The sequence below is a fragment of the Trichechus manatus genome, unplaced genomic scaffold, assembly GCF_000243295.1.
Source record: "Trichechus manatus latirostris isolate Lorelei unplaced genomic scaffold, TriManLat1.0 scaffold00109, whole genome shotgun sequence".
Lineage (NCBI taxonomy): Eukaryota > Metazoa > Chordata > Mammalia > Sirenia > Trichechidae > Trichechus > Trichechus manatus.
The window spans coordinates 9,007,069-9,031,150 of record NW_004444045.1 but is presented as its reverse complement, the minus strand read 5'-3'; the positions used below and the strand labels follow the sequence as shown (position 1 = coordinate 9,031,150).

General features: G+C 40.3%; 1 protein-coding gene across 5 annotated transcripts; it reads right to left on the bottom strand.

Annotated features, from left to right (window-relative positions):
* Positions 1 to 1,377: 1,377 nt before the first annotated feature.
* On the bottom strand, positions 1,378 to 22,546 carry LETM2 (leucine zipper and EF-hand containing transmembrane protein 2). Of its 5 annotated transcripts, XM_004383407.2 has the most exons (11): positions 22,494 to 22,546; positions 21,004 to 21,084; positions 19,190 to 19,572; positions 18,447 to 18,590; positions 12,082 to 12,219; positions 11,433 to 11,633; positions 10,181 to 10,300; positions 6,340 to 6,453; positions 3,941 to 4,033; positions 3,526 to 3,630; positions 1,378 to 2,581 (listed from the first exon to the last, which is right to left on the bottom strand). In XM_004383407.2, exons 3-11 carry the CDS (start codon positions 19,241 to 19,243, stop codon positions 2,519 to 2,521), a joined length of 1,032 nt encoding a protein of 343 aa, XP_004383464.1. In that variant the 5' UTR covers positions 19,244 to 19,572; positions 21,004 to 21,084; positions 22,494 to 22,546; the 3' UTR covers positions 1,378 to 2,518. The 5 variants fall into 5 exon arrangements, with proteins under 5 accessions (XP_004383464.1, XP_004383465.1, XP_004383466.1 ...); XM_004383408.2 differs by lacking the exon at positions 18,447 to 18,590; XM_004383409.2 differs by lacking the exon at positions 22,494 to 22,546 and having other exon boundaries at positions 2,312 to 2,581; positions 18,447 to 18,505.
* Positions 22,547 to 24,082: the final 1,536 nt, after the last annotated feature.

Genomic DNA, 24,082 nt, shown 5'->3' with positions numbered 1-24,082 from the left:
GCTGATGAGAGCCAAGCCCGGGGAAGGTCTGCAAGAACCCAGATGTTGAGGGTGACTGTCTGGGGCAAGTCTTCCTAGGTTGGCACTTACTGTATTCAGGACCATTGTTACCATACTGCCTCCTAGATGCGTATCTTGGCACACAGGAGTGATATATTTAGTGAACTAGAGGTTTAATTGTCTTGTGTTACTCCAGGAAGGCTAGGGTCAGTGGTATGCTGGAGCCGGCTCTCAAGAGCATATTGTACCCACCTCTTCCTAATTCTGTGTTAGTGACCTCATGTTAGTAGTTTAAAGTTGGCCATACCAAAACCAAACCCACTCATTTCCGACTCGTAGTGACCCTATAGGACAGAGTTGAACTGCCCCATAGGGTTTCCAAGGCCATAATCTTTATGGAAGCAGACTGCCACATCTTTCTCCTGCGGAGCGGCTGGTGGGTTCAAACCGCTGACCTTTCAGTTAGCAGCCAAGCACTAAACTATTGTGCCACCAGGCCCCCTTAAAGTTGGCCACAGTGGGAGTATATATATCACTGGAATCCACAAACACAACAAATCCGGCTTCCCCTACCACCTCATGAACTGATGGTTGATCATTTACCAGAACACCACTAGCTAGGTTTCAGCATGGAGCTAGATCCAGCAGTCAAATGCCCTAAGTGATGGTAACAAGGAAATGTCTGCCTTCTCGGACCTGCTATCCTAAGAGTCGGAGGAGATACATGTAAAGTGACTTATATGCCTACCAGTACCAGTGGCCTTTGAGTCAATCCCAACTCATGGCAACCCCATGTGTGTCAGAGTAGAACTGTGCTCCATAGGGTTTTCAATGGCTGGTTTTTTGGAAGTAGATCCCCAGGCCTTTCTTGTAAGGTGCCTCTGTGTGGGCTCGAACTTCCAACTTTTTGGTAAGCAGTTGAGTGAGTTAGCCATTTGCACCACTGGGAGACTCCCTTAAATGCCTAGATGTAGCAAAAAAGGGTGAAGTCCAGCTGAGGCCAAGAGTGACCAGGGGCTTCTTGACCTAACCGTTCCCACTCTGCTCAAAGGGAAAGCCCAAAGAATTTTATTAGAACAGCCCAACTGCGCATATGAATCATTCAGTTAAACAGGATTGAGCAACTTCACTAGCTAATCCCTTTCCCACATTCAGCCCTTCAAATGTGGACTAATTAATTAACATCAACACCCTATCGTTTTGAAAATAGGAAAATTTATTGTGAATCACCTTGCTAGGCCAGTGGCACGCTTCCATGGAATGTTGCATTTGCCCAGTAGGGATTCATCACTCTCCAGAAACGAGTTCACTCGCAGTACATGGTGGGGCTTGTCCTCTGATGGAGAAGAGACTTAGGAAATGTTGTAAAGGGCATATTTGCTCCGTGAAGTGCAGGTGACAGTCTTCACGTAGGTGATTTCACCAGACAGGGCAGACTGACGTTTCACTTGGTTTAACTGACTCCCATATAACTGCTCTCAGTTTCACAGCAAGAAGTCTGATTTCATCACCCACAGTCTGGAATACCTTTTCCCTTCTAACCTCTTCCCAAGAGAAGAAGCTGTTGGTCAGCTGCATGGCAGTTTTAATATATTAAGTACTGACAATACTGAAAACACCAAACATAAATATCTGAGCATAATACTTGTTACAGGGTAGCATAGGGATTATATCAGACTTTAACAACCCCTATGACTAACAATTAGCCTTATTTGTGAAAGACAGACAGACCAGAAAAATACACACCCAGCACAAACAAATGGTTAAGCCTTAAACCCTTAATTATGTTTCTTTGCAAAATGGTGGCTAATAAAAGCCATATGTGCTAGAATAGTGGCAGCCTCCCAGATTCCTGCAGCCTCTGCAGGGCCAAGAAGGGGATGTCAGAACAGCCGACCAGCTGCCAAAACCTTTTTGATTGCCAGTCTGTTTAACTCCATTTTCTCCTCTGAGAAACTTCTTTATATCCAGAGACTATATCCAGGCTTTACTGGAGAGGATATCCATCCGCCTCATAGGTACTTGGTTTCCAGGGCACTGTTCCTACTGATGAATCACTCTGAAGAAGTTGGTTAGTCAACTGTTCTTACAATGGTTTTTGGTGTTTCCAGGTTCTTACTCGGGATTCCAAGCCATAGGAGACAGAGGTATCCAAGGCACCAAGCTGATTCCATTATGTAAAAACTTTCCTCCCTTAAAGGACATGTGCACAAATATGAAGCTGTTCAAAAACAACTGGGTGGAGGGCTGGCTTTATACATGTATAGTTGGTAAAGTTTAGTAGGGTGACAGAGTGTTACAGAGAGAATGAACTTGGCAACTATATTTCTCTAAATGGTCTGAACTTGGTCTTACTGCTGCATGGTGACAAGGCCTCAAAGGACTGCCCCAAGGACTAAATGGCTGATCATCTATCTCAAACCAGACACAGATAGTCTAAGCTGGGATGTCTTCTGTGAATGTGCCACTGCTCTGGGCAGGAAGCTGGAGAGAGGTAAGCTTCATCCTCAAGTGGTCTTTAGGCTCCTTTTGAACTAGCCTTGCTGTTCTGGGATGTGTTTTGTGAGTTGGCCTGGAGTGTCTAGGTTTAAAACATAAGGACTTTAAGTACTAATCACAATTAGATGAATAAATTCTTTAAAAAAAAAAAAAATTGCTGTTGATTCCGACTCATGGCGACCCCACGTATGTCAGAGTAGAACTGTGCTTCATGGCATCAGCTTTTCAGTGGCTGATTTTTCAGAAGTAGATCCCCAGGCCTTTCTTCCAATGCCTCCTATGTTTCCATTAGCAGCCAAGCTCATTAACTGTTGGCACCACCCTGGGACTATGTAAATTCTTTAGGGGTCCCTTTTAGTTTTCTTCAAATAATAACAAACCACAAAGTCAAATCTGAGTTTATAAGTTACCTTAGTAATAAAAATAAATGCATGCAAACAAGGTCCCTGTGTTCCTTGGGATCATTTTCTGGGTGTTGAACCCATCTGTGTGTTCCCAGATTTTTGGTCCTTCAGGAACCAGCAGAGGCACTACACAGTTCAACTCTCCCATGACCCCCTACTGTTTACTTGTGTCATGCTTTCAGCTCTTGCCCCAAATTCCTTCACCCAAATGGGAAGAGTGGACAGATAAGTAATTTCTTATTTATACTCATTTCTTCTAAGATTTAAATGTTTTCCTGCTGTTATTTCCTGACATCAGTGGCCTGTGTAAGATACACAACATATGGAAACTATTTCCATCTGGCACAGAAGAAAATAAGGACCTGCCTATATTGTAATTAGGCTCAAGACTTAACATGTTTAGTTTGACACACAATTGCATTGGTTGATTTTTTTTTTTCTTTTCGTTTTTGGATAATTGAGGTAAAAAATGTAGTGGTTGTCAGATGACTGAACTTCAGCCTACAGCATCCTGTTTGGAAGTAAAGAAAAGTTGTGCTGTATTTTGCACTAGTTATAATTCTGGATTCTCACTACCCTTAAAGATAACTAGAGGGAAAGGATTTTCTTTTTAGATACTCACAGTTTCTTTTGAAGAAGGGATGGATCCTTTAGGTAATGAAATGGGTGTTGATGGTGTTATGGGTGATGAGGATGTAACTGGTGGCAGTTGTACAAATTCTTCATCCTTAAACATCATAATTGAGAGTTGGATCATTGATTTAAAACAGAATCTATTAGATCTACAGTCACATCCATGATTGCCAGGAGCTTTTAACAACTACTATGTACTCTGAAACAGGAATAGAGGCCAAATCTGGACACTAATTCCATATAAGCAAATGTTGAACTTTCATAGAAACAAATCCAACAGTGCAAAAAATATAAAGGAACACTATTGTATTGAAATCTAGCTTCATTAAAGAGGTTAAAACAGAAAATTAATTTACTTTCATTTTTTTTAACCTAGCTAACCAAATGAAAAATCATTTTCTAACCTTAGTTTCCGTCAGTTGAGGTGCAAAATCCACCATGTTCTCTTTAGATTCAGGGGAAGCAGATGATCCTACAGGAATATCAGACTTTGGAACCTAAAAAAGAAAAATGTTTTATAAAATGATAACAAACTTCCTGCTCTTCCTGAAACAGAAGCACTTCTACAGTAGTCAGTGCTTTTTAGCACAGTTTGCTTTTCCACTAAATCCCTAACTCCTCCAACTACACCCTTTATCAGTAACATGAAATATGTCCCTGAAATAGCAACTTAGTTAGTATTTATCTTTTGATATGCTATGTACAAAAGTTGCACTCTATATTAGATAATAGTATTTAAAATTCTCAGTTGTTAACAAGCCACAGACTTGCCAATTCTGTTCCTTTTCTCACAGTCTCAAAAAAAGGTGGCCACTTCTCAATTACTCATTAGTTTCTAATAGCAATGACATAGCTTAGTTAAAATTTTCATCATTTTTAGTGTCTAATAATAAGTAGTTGATAAATTTGCCTGATTTATTACAATGGGAGGTGTTGCTTAATAGCTCCTGCAGCAAGAGGAAAGTGTGAGCGGGGGAGGGCAGTGGCATTTGAGAACAGCCAGCTAACCTATCTTTAAGAATTATGTTAATTAACTGTGAAAAATGTATATTACTGCCTTTTTGAAGTAATTTCTTTACATACTTTGTGCTCAATTTGATGTTCTAAATTCTCTACAGAATCTAGAATGCTTCTTGTTCTCATTGTGTATATATGGAGAATAGAAGTTTTAAAAACATGGATAAAAAAGCAACCAATAAAATGCCTAGGAGCTTGTCACTTTGTCCTAAATTCCTAGGTCTTTCTTACCTAGAAAGCAACATCTGGACAATGAGTTTATGCCCATCTATAATAACTCTGAAACCCAAATTTAGCTCTGAGACGTGCTGATCCAAGATTTCCTTGTTGCTGAGAGCAGTCTAAAAATGACAAATAACTTTGGACTGTTCAAAATGGATCCAGGAGTTTGATTAGAGTGAGAAACCACTAGCGTGCCTCTTCAAACATGGTCTGTGCTCCAGAACTGCCTCCAGTCTCCCTAGAATCACTCCTGGACTAAGCCCAAATCCAAACTAGTCTCCAGAAATTTGGAATGAAGGCAAGATGCTGTTTCCTGAAGTACATTTTCATGCTGGACTTCAAATGGTTTTCTTTGGTTTGCCCAAGGACTCAGCAGCATAACAGATTAAAAATGATTAGCCTTCACCCTGAAGTGCTTTGTCTTAATCTACTAAACCACATGTACAGCATCTTCTATAATGGTTTTTTTTCTTTTTTGCCCATGAAGTTCTGAGTCAGACAGAGATGCAAGAGGCCCTTCTTGATGGCGCTGAGCAAGATGCCCTGGTGACAGGGCCGATACTGGCTTCTTCAGTAAATAACCAGGAGAAACAAAGTTGCTGAGTTAGAAGTAACAATAAATGAGTAAGGAAATGAGTAAAGGAAGACAAGTTTACATTGTAGATTAGCCATTTCCTGCTTAAAAATTAGTAGGAATATGGATAATGAAACAAACGTGAAAGAACAGGAACCGTTCAGTCTGGCCTAAAAGAAGAAGTAAAGGTGACAAAAGCAGTTTGCTAATGAAGACTAGATAGATAAAGGATAAATTGGACTCCTACTGGCAAAATTCCTAAATCAAGGGAGGATTAAAGGAAGTAAAAGCCCTATAGAAATCCACTGCAATCAAGTCGATTCTGACTCAGCAACCCTATATGACAGAGTAGAACTGCCCCATAGGGTTTCCAAGGCTGTAAATATTTACAGAAGCAAACTGCCACGTCTTTCTCCCGCAGTGTTCAAACCATTAGCAGCAGAGCACTTTAACCACGGCACCACCAAGGCTCCCTCTGTAAGATGATAGACCTTGAAAATTCTATCAAGTGCAGTTACTATGAAAGGTGGGGTTGCCATGAGTCAGAAATGACTTGATGGCAGCAGGTTTGTGTGTTGTGTTTTTTTTTTTTTTTAATTGTTATTTTTTAAATAGATTAAATGAGCTCTAGAACTTCTAGAATGCGGGACAGAGTTTTCCTTGCTCTAAACCCGTTGCTGTCCAGTCACTTCCAACTCATAGAAACCCTGTAAAACAGAGCTGAACTCCCCCATAGGGTTTCCAAGGCTATAATCTTTACGGAAGCAGACTGCCACATCTTTCACCCACAGCGTGGCTGGTGGGTTCACACCACCAACCTTTCAGTTAGCAGCTGAGCACTTAACCACTGCACCACCAGAGCTCCTTAACAGCCCTATGGCTAGAGGTGTCTGAGTGGCTTTAATTTCCTTTTAAGAATTTTTTTAAAAAAATTTAAAGACAGTTGGGCCAAATTCCAAAATCTAGATTCACATGAGCCCAGTTACTCACCTCCACACTTGGGGGTATCTCAATTGGCTTTGGCTTCACATCTATCAGGTAGAAAGTGCGTGACAGGAGCAAAAGAGAAGGAGGGACATTCTCCTTCAGGTGCAGGTCCTGCCACTGGAGAATGGGAGGAGAATAAAACATAAGAGAATAACAGACTGTCACAGCTGGAACAAACCCGCAATCATCTACTGCTTCCCTCACTTTACAGCTTCCAGGGTTCATGCTGATAACTAATGTCAGAACAAGAAGAATACCAGCCTCGTGACCTCTGCACCAGTGGCTGTACCCTGCAGCCTTCCTCACTACAGTGGGCTCCCTCAGGGCTGGAGAGGGAGGTATTCAATTACACTCTCAAACTCCTTAGAATACAACCAATTCTGGATCAAAGTAGCAAGTGTCTTCTCATAAGCAAAAAAAACCCCAGAAAACATCAAAGAATAAATCAGCCTCATTAATAACCAAAAAAAAAAAAAAAAAATTAAAATGAGAATTAAATGTAAGTCTTCAAGCTTTTTTAAAAATATTTTTAAATCAGTAATACATGCACAAGATATTAAATTCTGAAAGTGAATAAAATCCATTCAATAAAAATCAGTCTGCCTTCTACCCCTATTCCCTAGCTACTGTTTCTCTCCCTAGAAACAAACAGTTCCTTGGACCAATTCCTAATCTTCCAGAGATATCCTGTGTTTTCACAAATATATATGTTTATATAGTTGTCTTTACACAAAGGGTGACATATACACACTGTTTTGTCCTTCGCTTTTTTTCACTGAAATATATATCTTAGAGTTTGATACCTCAGTACATGTAGAGCTGCCTCCTTTTTAAACATTTTTAATGTTTAAATCATTAAAGGATTTCACTATGTGGAAATATCATCATTGGTGGTGCAACGGTTAAGTGCTTGGCTGCTCACTGACAGGTTGGCAGTTTGAACCCACCAGCCTGCTCCACAGGAGAAAGATGTGGCAGTCTGCTTCCATAAAGATTTACAGCCTTGGGAATCTGTGGGGGCAGTTCTACTCTGTCCTATAGGGTCACTATGAGTCAGAATCGACTCGACAGCACCCAACAACAACAAAAATGAACTTTAAGCTGTTTTCAATCTTTGGCTATTATTAACAGTGCTGCAATGAATAATCTTTTACGTATGACACTTTGTACATGTGCAAGAATACAGGATAAATTCCTAGCAGTGAAATTGCTAGGCCAAAGAGTATATGCAATTTTAAATTTGGATAGCTACTGCCAAATTGCTCTCCATGGAGATTTTTTACTAGCAATGCATGAGTACCCTTCTCCCCAAAACTCTCACAAACACAGTGTGTTATCAAACTGTTATTTGCCATTATCAAAAGGTGAATGTTCCATCTCATAGTTTTAATTCCGCTTAGTATGAGTAAGGTTAAGATGTTTCATATGTTTACCATTTTTAAATTTTCCTTTCTGTGAATTTTCTGCTTATATCCTAATACAGGATTTCTTGAATAATAATACATAGTGCTGGATATTATATGGCCAGATTAGTATTCTCACTCCCTCATCCAAAACCAAACCAAATCTGTTGCCATCGAGTCGATTCTGACTCTTAGTCACCCTATAGGATGGAGCAGAACTGCCCCATACGGTTCCAAGGAGTGGCTGGCTGATTCGAACTACTGACTTTTTGGTTAGAAGCCTGCGCTCTTAACCACTGCACCACCAGGGCTCCGTCACTCCCTCCTAGGGGGATTGTAAAATGATACACCTTTCCAAGAAAGCAATTTAACAATATGACAATGAACCCACTTAATACTTTATGTTTAAGAAAGAAATGATTTTAAGTACCTCTCTACAATATGTTCATCTTCCAACCTGATGGAAGAGGTAACAGCTACACAACATGGTTTCAAAGTCACAACAGTGGCTCCTATTTCAAAATAATTTGTGTATACTTTATAGCACTTTTTACAATTATGAGATTTTTTTTTTTTTTTTTTTTTTTTTTTTTTTTTTTTACTACTCCATCCCCACCCTCTCTCTGCCCTGGCTACAGCCACCCGCCCGAGGGAACCACCCAGGGCTGGGACAGGAATGAGAATTTTAATAGGAGTTACGCCTTTGGTTTAGAGCATTGAAGCTCTTAGTTAAAATACAAGTATGTTATTTGTGGGAAAATATTAAACATCTGTGTGATGGTTAAGATTGTGCATCAACTTGGCTGGGCCATGATTCTCCATGTTTTAATGTAATCACTCCCATGATTGAATATACTGTGAGTAACCAATCAGATGAAAGGGAGTCTCCTTGGGGGTGTGGCCCCCATCTGTATATAAGCAGACGTTCTGGCTTTTTGCTCTCTCTGGATCCTGCGGATGCTTCCTGTCATCTCATCTCCCGTTCTCGGGACTTGAGCTGTCAGCTTATCTGCCGAACTTGGGATTCATTGATCTTCACAGCCTGTGAGTGGGAGCCCTGCTCTCCGACCTTCCGATCTTGGGCTTGCCAGCTTCTGCAGCTGTGTGACTTGGGAGAGGCCTCTACCCTGATCCACGGACTTGGGATGTTCTAGCCTGTACAATCGTGTGCGCTGTTTCCTTGATATAATCTCTCTCTATATATATATTTATACACTTTACTGGTTTTGCTTCTCTAGAGAACCCAGCCTAAGACAATCTGTTACCAGAGTGAACACTTGACATTGATTTGGGACATTAGTAGGGAAAGAAGCCCCGAGTGGGCCACCAGGGTGGGAAGGTTAAGACAGCCAGAAGAATTCATGCAGATTTTGCCCAGACCCTTAAAGCATCTGTAGCAGGCAGAATGTTAAGATGGCCGTAAGATTCCAGTCCTTAGTGTACATACACCTTCTCCCAGTTATTCAATCAAACACTAACCTAAAACTACAAAACCCAACCTGTTGGTTCATAGTCAGAATTAGCCACTTAACTGCTTAACCACTGCGCCATCAGGGCTCCTAAACACTAATTTAGGTGCTGTTTATGAAGGGATTTTGTAAATGTAATTGTGCAGTGGTTAAAGTACTCAGCAGCTAACCAAAAGGTTGGTGGTTCAAACCCACCAGGTCACTCCACGGGAGAAAGATGTGGCACTCTGCTTCCGTAAAGATAACAGCCTTGGAAACCCTATGGGGCAATTCTACTCTCTATAGGGCCACTATGAGTTGGAATTGACCTGACGGTAATGAGTTTTTTTAATTAAAGTCCCAAATCAGCTGACTATAAAATAGGGAGATTATCTGGGTGGTACTCACCTAACCACATGAGCCATTTAAATCTGGCCTAGAGTTAGAAACAGAGAAAGTCAAAGATCTGAAGCATGTGGGGGATCTGAAGTGCAAGAAGTTCTCCATTGCTGGTCTTGCTGAGGGCCACACCAGGTAAGGAACGCAGGCCTTCTCTAGGAGCTGGGAGTAGCCTGGGGTGGAGAGCCAGCAAGGAAACAGGGACCTCAGTCCTACAGCTGCAAGGGACTGAATTCAGCCAACCTGAATGAACTTGGAAGAGGATTCTTCCCCACAGCCTCCAGAAACGAACACAGCCGGCACTTCGGACCAACGGAACTGTGAGCTAATAAATGGGTGTTGTGTGAAACCATTAAGTTGGTGATAATCTGTTGTGCAGCTACAGAAAACTAATACAGTGCCCTGTCCCAATCAATGTGAAAAATCAGTCTACCTCTTCAGTGTCCTACTGCACACCGACTCACACTGCTGCTTGGTCAGTAGCTCGATTAAATAAGGCAAATTAGGGAAAATGATTCACTTGCCAAGTAGAAATCACAAAACAAGTTCTGCAAAGTGTTGGGGAGAGAGCACTAGTAAAAAGCTGCCACCTGCCTCTGTAAGCTGTTGTCTCAGCTGTTCCTCAGTGAGACCCAGTGACCTCATTCCTCGGGCCCTGCAGGCAGCCTGGAGTTCTGACACACTCAGGGCACTCACCCCTTCTTTGGCAATCACCTGAAAAAAAAAAAAGTAAGACACGGTGTTGGCTCTGTTGGCTCCAATGTCGCATAATCCCCAAGTTCCAGCAAATCACGGGGAAACACAGGGTCTTGTGCTCTCTTTGTCCCCTGCACTGCTGCAAAGGCCAGGAGCCTTACAAAACAGAGACTCAGGGAGGTAGGAGTTGAGAGGAGGGAATCCTGCCAATAGGTACTAATAATATCAGAGGTATTTACCTAACTCGTCCCCAACATTCTGTCACCAAAGGAATTATTTCCCTCTTGATTTGCATTTTGCCTGGCTGTGACATCTCTGCTCCTTTTCCCTTTCATGGCAGCTTTAGGATTCATTAGAAAAATATTTCACTTGAAAAGCTTTCCAGGTACCATTTGTTACATGTCCCAGTGTTCCTCCTCCACAGTCCCCCTACCAGGACCCCAGGGATGGCCCCAACTCTCTGGACCACAAAACTCCCTCATGAATACTTTAACACAATGCTTGCTTGGTGTGACTGCAAACTGTGATACTTCTGAGACTAGTATTGTTTATTCCAAAGTTCTGAAAGAACACCTGAAATTGAAATGGGGTTGATAGGATCATGCTTTCTCAGTTCTGGGAAACCTGCTCCCTCAGACAGAATAGTTTAAAGCAGCTGATTCAGATTCAGGAAGCATTCTTTCCATCTTTTTATGGTATCTATTTAGTAGTTAGAGACCATACAGTTCCCTTCTTCTATAAGATGTCGAGGCTCTGCTTTTCCTCCCAGCATTCTGCTTTGCCACCCCTTCTTACTAGGCCAACTCAACCAGCAGAACATTTACTTTGGCCCAGCTCTGTGGGAGCATAGGTGTGGGGGTAGAGCACGGTCCTGCTTTAGATGAGTCCCAGCTGAGACATCCAAATTACTAACTGCTTATGATGGCCTTCTCAATAAAATGGGTCAGGGTACAACAAACAACTCCTAAAATCAATAATCAAGGTTCAAGTTATCACGATAATGGTTGTTTAAACCACTCATTTTGCCAGAACTTGTGGACCACTTAGACCCAACAGAAAATACTGTACTTCATCTCAAAGCTACCTTATGATAATCCTTATTATCTCCCAATGTCTTGCTAATTCCCTATGGCTATAGTTAAGCTCTTACTTCATCATCTTCCTTTATAGACTTCAGTTTCATCAGGAGCTGAAAGCGGAGCAAATTGTTGGTTCCAAAGGCCTGCAATTCTAGCAATTTGCAAAGGGCAACCAGCTGAGGTCGATCTAAATGCTCCATGGTTAGCTCATCCTCAAATAGTTTGGAAAAGCGAACTATCTCCTTTGTGCTGGGCTTGTGGCCTGTCTGGACCTAGGCAGTGGGACAAAGAGGCTAATTAAAACATGTTTCCTACTTAATTTAGCTTTCCCAGTTGACTATTTGAAAGAGACGTCAGAGCATTTATGGGCTCTATCTGATGTCTGGAAATGGACCCTGTACGACAAAGAGGAGTAAAGAAATCTGCCTAAAGTCAGCCTAAATCAGCTAAAGAATCAGAAGTAGTTCCAAAGTCTGACTCTGATTCTAGAGTCCGTTCCAAGAAGTTACCAATGTCTTCAACACATTAATTGCTTTAAGATAGACTTTTCTGTAAACTTCTACAGTGGGTTACCCAAACATAAAATTTATAATGTTGTATGTTTATAACTTCATCTGCAACTTCATTGATCTGAGAACAATCTGGAAAATCCATGATGACATGCATTTTTCATATCATCTCAACCTAGAAGTTGTTTGGTATTGTATAAAAGACTGACACCTGTTTTATGTAGGATGAGAACTGTGTAGAGGCATCTCCCAGCTTGGCTCTGTTCCTCCTTGCCATTTCTGTAACTGTTTCTTGGAGAAATTTTGCTAGTTCCAACTTTGCAGCCATTTTCTTTTTCTGTTTTTCTTCCTGGATAGTAGAAGAGGAAAAAGTTAATCAATCTTTCATGATTGCAACCTGGTAGATAAGAATGGGAGAAAAATAACCATCACCATGTTATTGTTCATCCTTATTTCATGCATTAATATTATTTTCAGGCCTAATTGAGTGGGTTTTGTGAGAATCAGAGCAAAAAAAAAAAGTAGCCTCTATATGCAACTTCTCTTTTTAATCTTACTTTTTAGTTCTCACTAGTACATTTGATAGATCCAAAATGTCGCCTCAGTGGGAGGCTTTGTCATTGTTTAGAATGAGATACTGTCTTCAAATTTGGTTCAAACTATTTAAGCCAAACTAGTCAAGCCAACTGCTGCTCTGAGTAGCCCTGGATTTTGCTTTACAGTAAACAAAGATAAATAGGAAATTATCTCTGCCCTATAGTAGCTTAAATTTTAAGTAGAAAACAAACACAATTAATTACAATTCAGTGGTATAACAGATATTTGAACAAAGCACTACAGAGTATTAAATGTATACTTTTAAGACGCTCTCTTGACCAGTATTTCTTAATCCTTGCTCATCATCAAAAATGCACTGTGGTAGCATTTTCAAAATAACCATGGTCAGGACTCAGAGGGGTAGAGAGGAGCAGAATGTATATTTTTAATTAAAAAAAAAAAAACTGTTTGGAGGATCTATATTTTTTAAGTTGCACAGGAGATTTTCATGATCAGCCAATTATACGAATTATTGATTTTTAGAGAGATCTTAAAAGATGCAGTCAAATCACACAATGGCAATACCATGGTTAGAACCCACTTAGTCATCTCCATTTCATTCATCCATATCCATCTATTCATCCATTTTATTTATTGAGCATCTACCATGTGCTAGGTGCTGGGGGTAAAACGAACAAAACAGATCAGAATTTCTGCCCTCACGGAACTTCCAGTCTAGTGGGAGAGACAAGCATTAGTAACTAATGATAATATAGTGACTGCACAAATTAATATAAAAGTATTACGGATAAGTACTATGAAAGAGATGCACGGTACTGTGATCTGACACAAGCAGAACGGTAGGTCTCTCTCTCTCTCCATGGGACAAAACAAAGAAAGTATTGTCTAACACTGTGCCCATGATGTATTTATGAATGTTTGGGGAATGGGTAGTATTGAGGATAAGAGGTAAATTTAGATAATTCACTTCCTCTCTACCTCTATCTTCCTGCATTCACTAGCCCTTCTTTGGAATGCCATGGTATTAACTCTAGATCCTGATTATTTTAAATGTAAATGAAAACATTTCTAAGCAGTTAAATATTGCAGTTTGATTTTACCTCTAATATGTATTTCAAATCCATCTTGAAGGCTCTACTCCTACTCCCATTTTCACAATTCAGGCTCCGTTCTCCCTTGGACTACTGCAATAGCTTGTTGTTTGTTGTTACATGCCATGGAATCAGCTCCTGCTCACAGCAAACCCATATATAACAGAATGAAACACTGCCCAGTCCTGCACCATCCTCACAATCATTGCTATGTATGAGTCCATTGTTGCAGCCACTGTGTCATTCCATCTTGTTGAGGGTCTCCCTCTTTTTCATTGACCCTCTACTTTACCAAGCATGATGTCTTTCTCCAAGCATGATGTCCCTCCTGATGACATGTCCAAAGGAAGTGAGACAAAGTGTCACCATCTTCACTTCTAAAGGAGCATTCTGGTTGTACTTCCTTCAAGACAGATTTGTTTGTTCTCCTGGCAGTCCATGGCATATTCAAAATTCTTTGCCAACACCAGAATTTGAATACATCAATTCTTCAGTCTTCCTTTTTCATTGTCCAGCTTTTGCATGCATATGAGGCAATTGAAAATACCATGGCTTGTATCAGGCATAGCTTAGTCATCAAAGTGACATCTTTGCTTTTTAATACTTCCAAGAGGTCTTTTGCAGCAGATTTGCCCAGTGTCATTTGATTTCTTTTTTTTAATCATAGACTAAACCACAGTTTATTTATTCCCCAACTGATGGATAGTTGGGTAGTTTCCATTCTTTCACTATTAAAAAGAGATGTTGTAGTAAGTGCCCACATACATATCTCATTGTGAATACATGTGAGGCATTTTGCTGGGTGTAGAGTATGGGCTCCCTTCATTTTACTAGACAGTACCAGTTTACTCTCTAAAGTAATTGTGCCAGTTTATATCACAGCAATGTTCTTGTTTCCTCACATCCCTGCCGAAATTTGATGCTATAAAAATTTTTAATTTGTGCCAATCTTAGCATTTTTGAAGTCATTTGATTTCTTGATTGTTGCTTCCATGGGCACTGATTGTGGATCCAAGTAAAATGAAATCCTTGACGACTTCAAATTCTTTGCCACTTATCATGATGTTGTTTATTGATCCAGTTGTAAGGATTTTCTTTATGTTCAGGTGTAATTCATACTGAATGCTGTATCTTTTACCTTCATTAATAAGTGCTTCAAGTTATCATCACCTTTGGCAAGCACAGTTGCAACATCTGCATATCACAGGTTGTTAATAAGTCTTCCTCCAATCCTGATGCTGCATTCTTCTTCAAATAGTCCAGCCTTTCAGATTATTTGCTCAGCATACAGATGGAGTAAGTATGGTGAAAGGATACAACTCTACCACACACTTTTTCCAATTTTAAATTATGTAGTATCCCCTTGTTCTGTTCGAACAATTGCCTCTTGATCTATACATAGGATCTGTAGGAGCACACTTAAGTGTTCTGGAACACCGTTTTTGTTTTTAAACCAACCATGTGTTATTTATTTATTTTTACTGTGTTTTAGGTGAAAGTTTACACTGCAAATTAGTTTCTCATTCAAAAATTTATACACAAATTATTTTGTGTAAACATATTTCAGCCAAGATCCATTTAACATCAGCAATGATGTCTCTCCTTCCATGTCCTCTTCTAAATCTGGCTTGACCTTCTGGCAATTACCTGTCGATGTACAGCTACAGTAGTTTTTGAATTATCTTCAGCAAAATTTTGTTAGCATATGATATTGTTCAATAATTTCCATGTTCTGTTTTACTGCCTTTCTTTGGAATGGGCATAAATATGGATACCTTCTAGTTGGTTGGCCAGGTAGTGGTCTTCCAAATGTCTCGATATTGATGAGTAAGTGCTTCCAGCATTGCATCTGTTTGTTGAAGCATCTCAATTGGTATTCCACCAGTTCCTGGAGCCTTGTTTTGCGCCAATGCCTTCCGTGTGGCTTGTACTTCTTCTTTCAATACCAGTGGTTCTTGATCTGAAATGGTTGAACATTGACCAATTCTTTTGGTACAGTAACTCTGTGTATTCCTTCCATCTTCTTTTGATGCTTTCTGCGTCATTCAATTTTTTGCACATAGAATCCCTCAACACTGCAACTCAAGGCTTGAATTTTCTCTCCCCTTCTTTCAGTTTCAGAAATGCTGATCATGTTCTTACCTTTGGATTTTCTAACTCTAGGTCTTTGCATATTTCATTATAATACTTTACCTTGTCTTCTCAAGTGACCTTCTAATCTTCTGTTTAGCTCTTTTACTTCATCATTTCTTCTGTTCACTTTAGCTGAACTCAAGAGCAAGTTTCAGAGTCTCTTCTGACATCTATTTTGGTCTTTTCTTTCTCTCCTGTCTTTTTAATGACCTTTTACTTTTTTCATGTATGATGTCCTTGATGTCATCCCACAACTCATCTGGTCATTGGTCATTGGTGTTCAGTGCATCAAATCTTTTCTTGAGATGGTTTCTAAATTCAGCTGAGATATATTCAGGGTTGTACTTTGGCTCTCTTGGGCTTGCTTTGATTCTCTTCAGCTTCAACTTGAACTTGCATATGAGCAATTGATGGTCTGTTCCACAGTTGGTCCCTGGCTTTGTCTTGACTAATAATACTGAGCTTCTCCATCATCTCTTTCCATACATGTAGTTGATTTGATTCTTGTTTAAAACATCTGGTGAGGTCCACGTGTACAGTCATTGTTTGTGTTGTTGAAAAAAGTATTTCCAGTTTGTCGTACTGTGGTGGCTTGTGTGTTACTATGATGCTGGAAGCTATACCATCGGTATCTCAAATAACAGTAGGGTCATCCATGTGGACAAGTTTCAGTGGAACTTTGAGACTAAGACAGAGTAGGAAAAAGGCCTGGCGACTTGCTTCTGAAAATTAGCCAATGAAAACCTTATGGATAACAAAAGAACATTGTCCAATACAGTGCTGGAAGATGAGCCCCTCGGATTGGAAGGCACTCAAAATATGACCGGGGAAGAGCTGCCTCCTCAGAATACAAAAGACCTTAATGCTGTGGATGGAAGAAAGCCTTCTGGACTTCTATCTGTTGATGTGGCACAACTCAAAATGAGAAGCAACACTGTAAACGTCCAATAATAATCGGAATGTGGAATGTACAAAGTATGAATCAAGGAAAATTGGAAGTTGCAAAAAATGAAATAGAACACTTAAAGATTGATATCCTAGGCATTTGTGAACTGAAATGTACCAGTGTTGGTCATTCTGAATCAACAATCATATGGTTTACTATGCTGGGAATAACCAATTGAAGAGGAACAACACTGCATTCATTGTCAAAAAGAACATTTCAAGATCTATCCTGAAGTATAATCCTGACAGTGGTAGGTTAATATACATATGCCTACAAGGAAGACAAGTTAATACAACTAATATTCAAATTTACACACCAACCAAGAATGCCAAAGATGAAGAAACTGAAGACTTATACAAATTGCTGCAGTCTGGAATTGATCAGGCTTGCAGTCAAGATGCACTGATAATTATTGGTGATTGGAATGCGAAAGCTGGAAACAAAAATAAAGAATCAGTAGTTGGAAAATGCAGTCTTGCTGATAGGAATGATGCTGGAGATCGCATGATAGACTTCTGCAAGACCAGTGACTTGTTCATCAGAAATTGCAATAGCATCCCACCTGATTTCCCTACCTGGGCTCTGTCCTCTTCAATCTTTCTTGCCAACAAAATTATTTTTCTAAAACACACATCTAATCATGTAACTCCTTCCTTCTTAAAATTTTACATTCTATGAATCACCACTGTCAAAGGTTGTCTAAATTCCTTAGGGTAGAGATGCTTTCCAACCTGACCCCAACGTATCACTTTTGTCTCATCTGCCATTGATCCCCTATTCCAACTACAATGAACCAATCAATGGTCTCTGACTACATCAATATTCTTTTATATCATTAAGCTGTTTTAAAAGCGATTCTTTCTACCCAGAATGTTTTTCACACACTGTGTGGTGTTACCTGTGAAACATTTTCCAATCTTATTGAGTTAAAAGGAGCCCTGGTGGCACAGTGGTTAAGCTCTCAGCTGCTAACCAAAACGTCAGCCGTTTGAATCCACCAGCTGCTCCTCAGGAGAACCATGTGGCAATCTGCTTCCACAAAGAGTCAGAGCCTTTAACCCTAGGGAGCACTTCTTCTCTGTCCTATAGGGTCACTATGAGTCAGAATCAACAGCAGCGAATTTTGTTTGGTTTGGTACTGAGCTAAAAGTTGCCCCCTTTGTCTTCTCATAATGCTTTGTTTATACCTTCATACTACTGCCTAGTAGATGGCATAGAATAGAGAGAATGAAAGAGCTGCCTCTGTTTTCTAGCCCACCACCTTCACAGTGATCATCATGCTCAGTGAGGGCACCTCTTATCATGGAAGTACTCATAAGCACTGAACGGCCTGTTTGGCTGAGTGAGTCATATCTACTATTCAACTAGTTACTGTAGTAACAGTTCATTTTTGTTTTCTTTATTTTTTAATGATTAAAAACAAGTTAATATGATATATACGTACAATGGAATATTATTCAGCTATAAAAAGGAATGAAGTTCTGATACATGCTACAACATGGATAAACCTTGAAAACATCCTAAGTGAAATAAGCCAGACACAAAAGGACAGCTATTGTATGAGTCCACTTACATGCAATATGTAGAATAGGCAAATGTATAGAGACAGAAAGTGAAGATTAGAGGTTGCCAGGGACTGAAGGAAGGAGGAATGGGGAGTTATTGCTTTATGGGCATAGAATTTCTGTTTGGGGTAATAAAAAAGTTTTGGAAATAGGGGTGATGCTTGCACAACATTGTGAATGTAATCAATGCCACTGAATTGCATATCAAAAATGGTTAAAATGGCAAATTTTATATTATCTATATTTTACCACACACACACACAAGTTAAAATATCCTACATACCTTTTTGGATTCACTTTCAAAAGTTGATGGCAACATTTCTGGGAAGAGTTTCAGAAACACTGGTAATAAGAATTCCATAAAAGGTACAATTATGAACACCAGAAATGGAACCAGGCGGAAGAGATCAGCACAAGTTCTCAGCAGCTAAAGAATTAAATGCATATGCAATATTCATTATTGTAGGACATGCCATAACAAAACCCAAAAAAGCCTGCCTTGGGTTCTTAAAGTGTTAAAAACCCAAGAAAGATTTTCTGCAGCTGTTTTTTTAAAATGGAAAGGCAGTGTTTTCCTCTTTACCATAGCTCTGAAGTAATATTTATGGGATATCTTCAAGGAAATCTATGATAATCAAACCATGTTATTGGCATCTCTTTGCTTTCATCTAAGTTAGAAGTCCATACTTTAATAACACAGTATGTTAAAATTGGTTTTAAGAATTCATATACTTAATATATTAACAACAGTTTGTACTTCAGATGCACAAATCCTTGGAGAGATTAGAAAACACAATAACCATTCTATAGGCAAATATATACAAATTTTAAGAAACTTGCCTAAAGTTGTACAATAAGTCAGTTGCCGGTAAGTAAGAATCTCAGTAATCAACTCTGGTTCTCACCAGCAGTTACTATTCCTACTTTGGGATTTTTAAAATGAATTTTAAATTGAGTTTAAACCTTGGCTCCCAAATACTTAATTGTAACTTCACATTTTCTTTCTCAAATATGACTCTTGCCTACCCTTCGTCTCTCTCGTCTTGTCAGCACCTGTCCATGCAACAGCCTCCAAACCATTCTGGCAGCAACTTTGGTGTCAATCCAAAGCAAGTGGAATCCATTGTAATAATATTTAAGTTCATCCAGGATTATTTGTCTATAAGATCGCTTTACTTCCTTAATCTTCGTGCCAGTTTCTTTTGTGGGCTGAGGGCTTGTCACCTGTGGCTGTTCTGTGGTTTGCTCTGGCTGAGGTTTACCAGGGACCTCCTGAAGCCAGCATGTTGATGTGTGTAGCTTTTGTATTATTCTAGTTTGTAAGTGAAGTACTCTATTGCCTGACTGGCTAGAATGGGAGTACTTCTTGCTTCCATAGTTCTTCACGTATCTTTTATTTAAATGGGAATCTGGCAATTGAAGACATGCAAGAGATGGGGAATAAGAAGAGCAGGTAGGATGGACAAAAAGGCTAGGAAATCTGGAACAAAGAGCAACATCCTCTGAGTTGAACACATACTATTAAAAACTTCAAAGTTAAAAAAAAATTTATCTGATTAAAAGAAAACAATGGTTTTTAAGCCTGTATTTTAAAAGCACGTGATGTTCATTACTGAATGAAATATGACTTTTTACTTCAGTTGAAGGTCAGTGTACTCTATGGTTGAATAATATATTCCATGATAAATATTTTTAATAAGTTAATTCACAAGAATAAATTGCTATATTAGAAGTTAGAACCTCTGCAACTATTAATTTAAAAATCTAATAGCAAACATTTTTTCACCAGTGGTTGTATATGAAAGTGTTGTCTCTATCTACTGTCATAAAACAGGTGGAAGACTTGTGTTGTCAGCCACGCTACTGACAACAGGAATATTGTTTTAATGAAACACTTTATCGTCCCAATGAGGATTAACCAATCACATCACTGCTTTGTCTTCACAGTGCCTACATTTCCCCCTCAAATGAGGAGCAGTTACAGCTCAAATGCCCTTCACCTAAAATTCCTCAAGAATTTTAGGAATAAGAATTAGAATCGGGCTCTCCAGCCATAAATTTCTACATTCTAGTTTTGCAATATCCTACAATCAATCTTCAGTTAAACTAGCACATAAGATTGTTTGAAAATAAAAATAAGACGCATGTAGGCAAAGAAAGTTACTGGCAAAGAGACTTCTTTTGGAAAAGAGACAGCTTTTCCATTCCTTCAGACTGTTTTTGAAGCCTTCCAAGAATAAACCACTCTTTGAATGGCTAAAAGTTAAGACTGTACAATGTATCTGGCATATAGTAAGTTCTCAGTGAATATTCTTTTGAATAAAGAAGTGATAACAGATCTTAATGTGGCAAGTCAATGCTCTAGGACTGGCTTGCTCTCCATTTTACCCCTTTTTAATCTAAAGGCCTCATGTAACGTTCCTCAATTATAAAGGTATCACTCTAAAACTTCATTTTACCTATACCACACATCTATAAAGTTCTTTATGCAACATGCCTAAGTTCTAAAGCACAAAGTTCTATGCTTGCATGTAAAACCAAAACCAAACCGGTTGTGGTAAAGTAGATTCCGACTCATAGGGACCCTATAGGGTTTCCAAGGAGCAGCTGGTAGATTCAAACTGCCAACCTTTTGGTTAGCAGCTAAGCTCTCAACACTGTGACATCAGGGCTCCACTTCCATGTAAAGCATATAGAAAATTCTGGGTAAATTCAAATACATTAAAATGTCAGCTTCCTAATTAAAAATCAACATACTAAGCCTATGCGTTTACACATATCTTTTCCATCTAGAAAAGTGCAGTTCATATAAATATTGCAGAGAAAATTCCAACACTTACCTTGTTCGGGCAGTAGCTAAGACTGTATTACAAGTGTAGAAGGCCATATTTATATTTGTCTCAACTAGTCAACATAGGGACCTAGGCAGAAGGAGTAATTTAGTATTTTAAAAACACATCAATTAAAAAGATATTAGGGTTTAAGTATTTTTAGCTATTGCAAGAATAGAAAATGTGCATATTCCATTTGAGGTACAAAAACTCCCTCAAGCTCATTTCCAACATTCGTGAATAATATTTTCTTAGCTCTGGAATTGAGAGTGGTACCTTGAGATCCCAACATATAGAAATTATCTTTAATATGATGATCCAACCTTCAAAGGCACTTCAATTTCTGGTCAATAGTATCTAGTAATTTGCTTGAATGGCTGTCAAATATTCAAGAAGGTGAGTAAGACACGTTTATTTGTAGTCTAAAAATACAAGTAGAAGGTGAATATCCTGGATTTGTTTCAATTAGCTTTTTTCCATACCTGGCCAAGCTGCTCCAAACCCCGGAGATTGAAAGTACTCCCTAATCTCATTTATGTAACAGTGAAGATATACACAGCGGCTACTAATAGTTGAAGTAGAGGTAAACTGGTTTCTTTTGTGAGTTATTCTCCGAAGAACCCAAAGTGAGTTTTGTACTTTAAATACGCTTCACCAAAACCGTTCTCCACCCCTTTCAGCAAGGGGCAGCAAGGAGCCTGAGAATCTCATACTGTCAACTCTGCTTTAGTGCAGCTAAGAAGGGAGTACCAGGGACTCTTCTACATGGAAACCTCAACCACAGAGCTGAGATTTTGAACACGGGTTCAAATAATACTTTAGAGCATCTGAAAGAGCGGGAGACCCTGACCAACAACGGATGGTCTCTTGCTGAAGGGAGGCAAGACCTCATCCTGCGGTTAATCTGCGCTCTGGCTCCTGCCTTTCGCTGTGGCGCCCACTTCCCAGGCCGGCGGGGTCGGGGCTCACACGCCGTGGGTCCAATGACTCAAGGCTCCTGGAGTTACCTTTGTGTCTGACACTTCATGACACCGTACAAAACGCCCCCTCGGCATCCTCAGTCAGTGGCTTTTGTTGGGGGTCCTGTGCTCGTTGTATGTTGGTGGTTTGTTGTGGTGGAGTCTAGGGTAGGGTGTGTGTTCTTTGTTTTTTGGTGCGAGGGTGGGGCAGGCACCGGGACTAAGAACCTCGTTGGTGATCCGAGTTTATGGAAGGAAAACGGGAGAAGCAGGGCGCAGAGTACGAAAGAGAAAGGGGGAAGCGAAACACGGAAGGAGGGAGAACGGAGGCTGAGCTCCAAAGTTTGGGGGTGGTGGGAACATGGGCGAGCCGGCGGGCGGATGAGGTCAAGAGCCGAGGAGAGCGCGGTGGGAAACTGGACGGTGGCGGAAAAGCTGGGCGCTTGGTGGGAGGAACGGCAGGAGCCAGCTCCAGAGAAAAAGGGCAGGCGCGGTACACCAAGTAACATACAGCCTGAGGAGTTGGCCCCCCACCCCTACCCCCTCGGCCGGCCTCCCTTAAACGGCCGCCTCAGTCCTCCCAGCTCTTTCCCAATCGCACACCCCCACATCCCCGACCACCCCCTTTGCCGAAGCTAGAAGGGCCCGACGCCAAGTCTCTATGGTTCCTCCTCTTTTCCTCTTACCCGAGACCATCATTCTGAGTGACGACACTATCAACCAATGAGCTCTCAAATTCTGGCGTGGGCGGGGCGGGCCGTCCTTCACCATAGCAGTTCCAGAAAGCAGCAAGAAAGGTCTCGTCCTACCGGTGAAATGACTTCTTTATTGGGTTTAGTTTAAGGAGCATCTGTGCTGGGTGGCCCAAAGATCGATGTTTTTCTGCCTGTCCACATGCTTTAGGGTGGCTTAACTTCCTTGGAAATCCTTGATTGAAGGCTGGATTAACGAAGCTCTTGCCCTACTGATAGCGTAATATGTCTGATAGTCACCATGGTAACCATCTTGGAGTCGCGAATTACATCGGGGGCGGCAGAAAGGGCGGGAATGGGAAGGAAAACATCTCTCTCGCCTTTTCTCCAGAGCCCAGGACTGGAATGCTGTGAAATCTTCATATGGAAATCTGAATTCCTCTAAAGAAATTTGCTTTATAAATGTTCTCGTAATAGATGTTGTTTATGATTAGTAGTTTCTGTAGAAATCTCAAAAAAATTATATATATATTAAATATCTGTATAATGACTGCAAGTTTGGAGGCACTTCAATTCCTAGGGTCGTGTCTTAGTTATCTTAAAAAAAAAAAAAACCCCATTGCAGTGGAGTCAATTCCGACTCATAGCGACCCTATAGGACAGCGTAGAACTGCCCCATATGGTTTCTGAGGAGCGGCTGGTGTATTCAAACTGCCAACCTCTCGGTTAGCAGCTGTAGCTCTTAACCGCTGCACCACCAGGGGTCCCTTAGTCATCTAGTGCTACTATAACAAAAACACCACAGGTGGGTGGCTTTAACAAACAAATTTATTCTCTCACAGTTACGAGACTAGAAGTCCAAATTCAGGGTGCCAGCTCCAGAGGAAGGCTTTCTTTCTTTGTTGGCTCTGGGGGAAGGTCCTGGTCATCAATCTTCCTCTGGTCTAGCAGCTTCTCAGTGCAGGGACCCTGGGTACAAAGGATGCTTTCTGCTTCTGGCTCTTCTTTCTTGGTGGTAATGATGTCCCTCTCTGCTTGCTTCTTTGTCCTTTGATCTCTTGTAAGATAAAAGGTGATGCAGGCCACACCCCAGGGAAACTCTTACATTGGATCTGGGATGTGACCTGAGTAGCAGTGTTGCATCCCACCCTAATCCTCTTTTACATAACCTTATCTTCCCTCATTAACCACTGGCAGAGATTAGGATTTACAACACATAGAACAATTACATCAGATCACAAAATGAAGGACAACCACACAATACTGGGAATCATGGCCTAGCCAAGTTGACACACATTTCTGGGGAACACAATTCAATCCATGACAGATGGCAACTGAACCATCTTGGGAAAGTGAAAGATTTAGAAATATTATTGTTCCCCAGTTATCTTTTCCCATCCATTTTATCTGGCTGCAGAAGGAAGACAAACATGTTAA

Excerpts from the sequence above, each read along its gene's own strand:
- LETM2 (XM_012557574.2), bottom strand. The coding sequence starts at position 21,050 with ATGGCCTTCTACACTTGTAATACAGTCTTAGCTACTGCCCGAACAAG. Across the intron at positions 10,301-11,432 it reads CTATAAAGGAAGATGATGAA|GTGATTGCCAAAGAAGGGGT; the intron begins GTAAGAGCTTAA and ends TTTTTTTTTCAG. Across the intron at positions 2,582-3,525 it reads TCCCTTCTTCAAAAGAAACT|ACACTCCAGGCCAACTCACA; the intron begins GTGAGTATCTAA and ends TTTTAAACCTAG.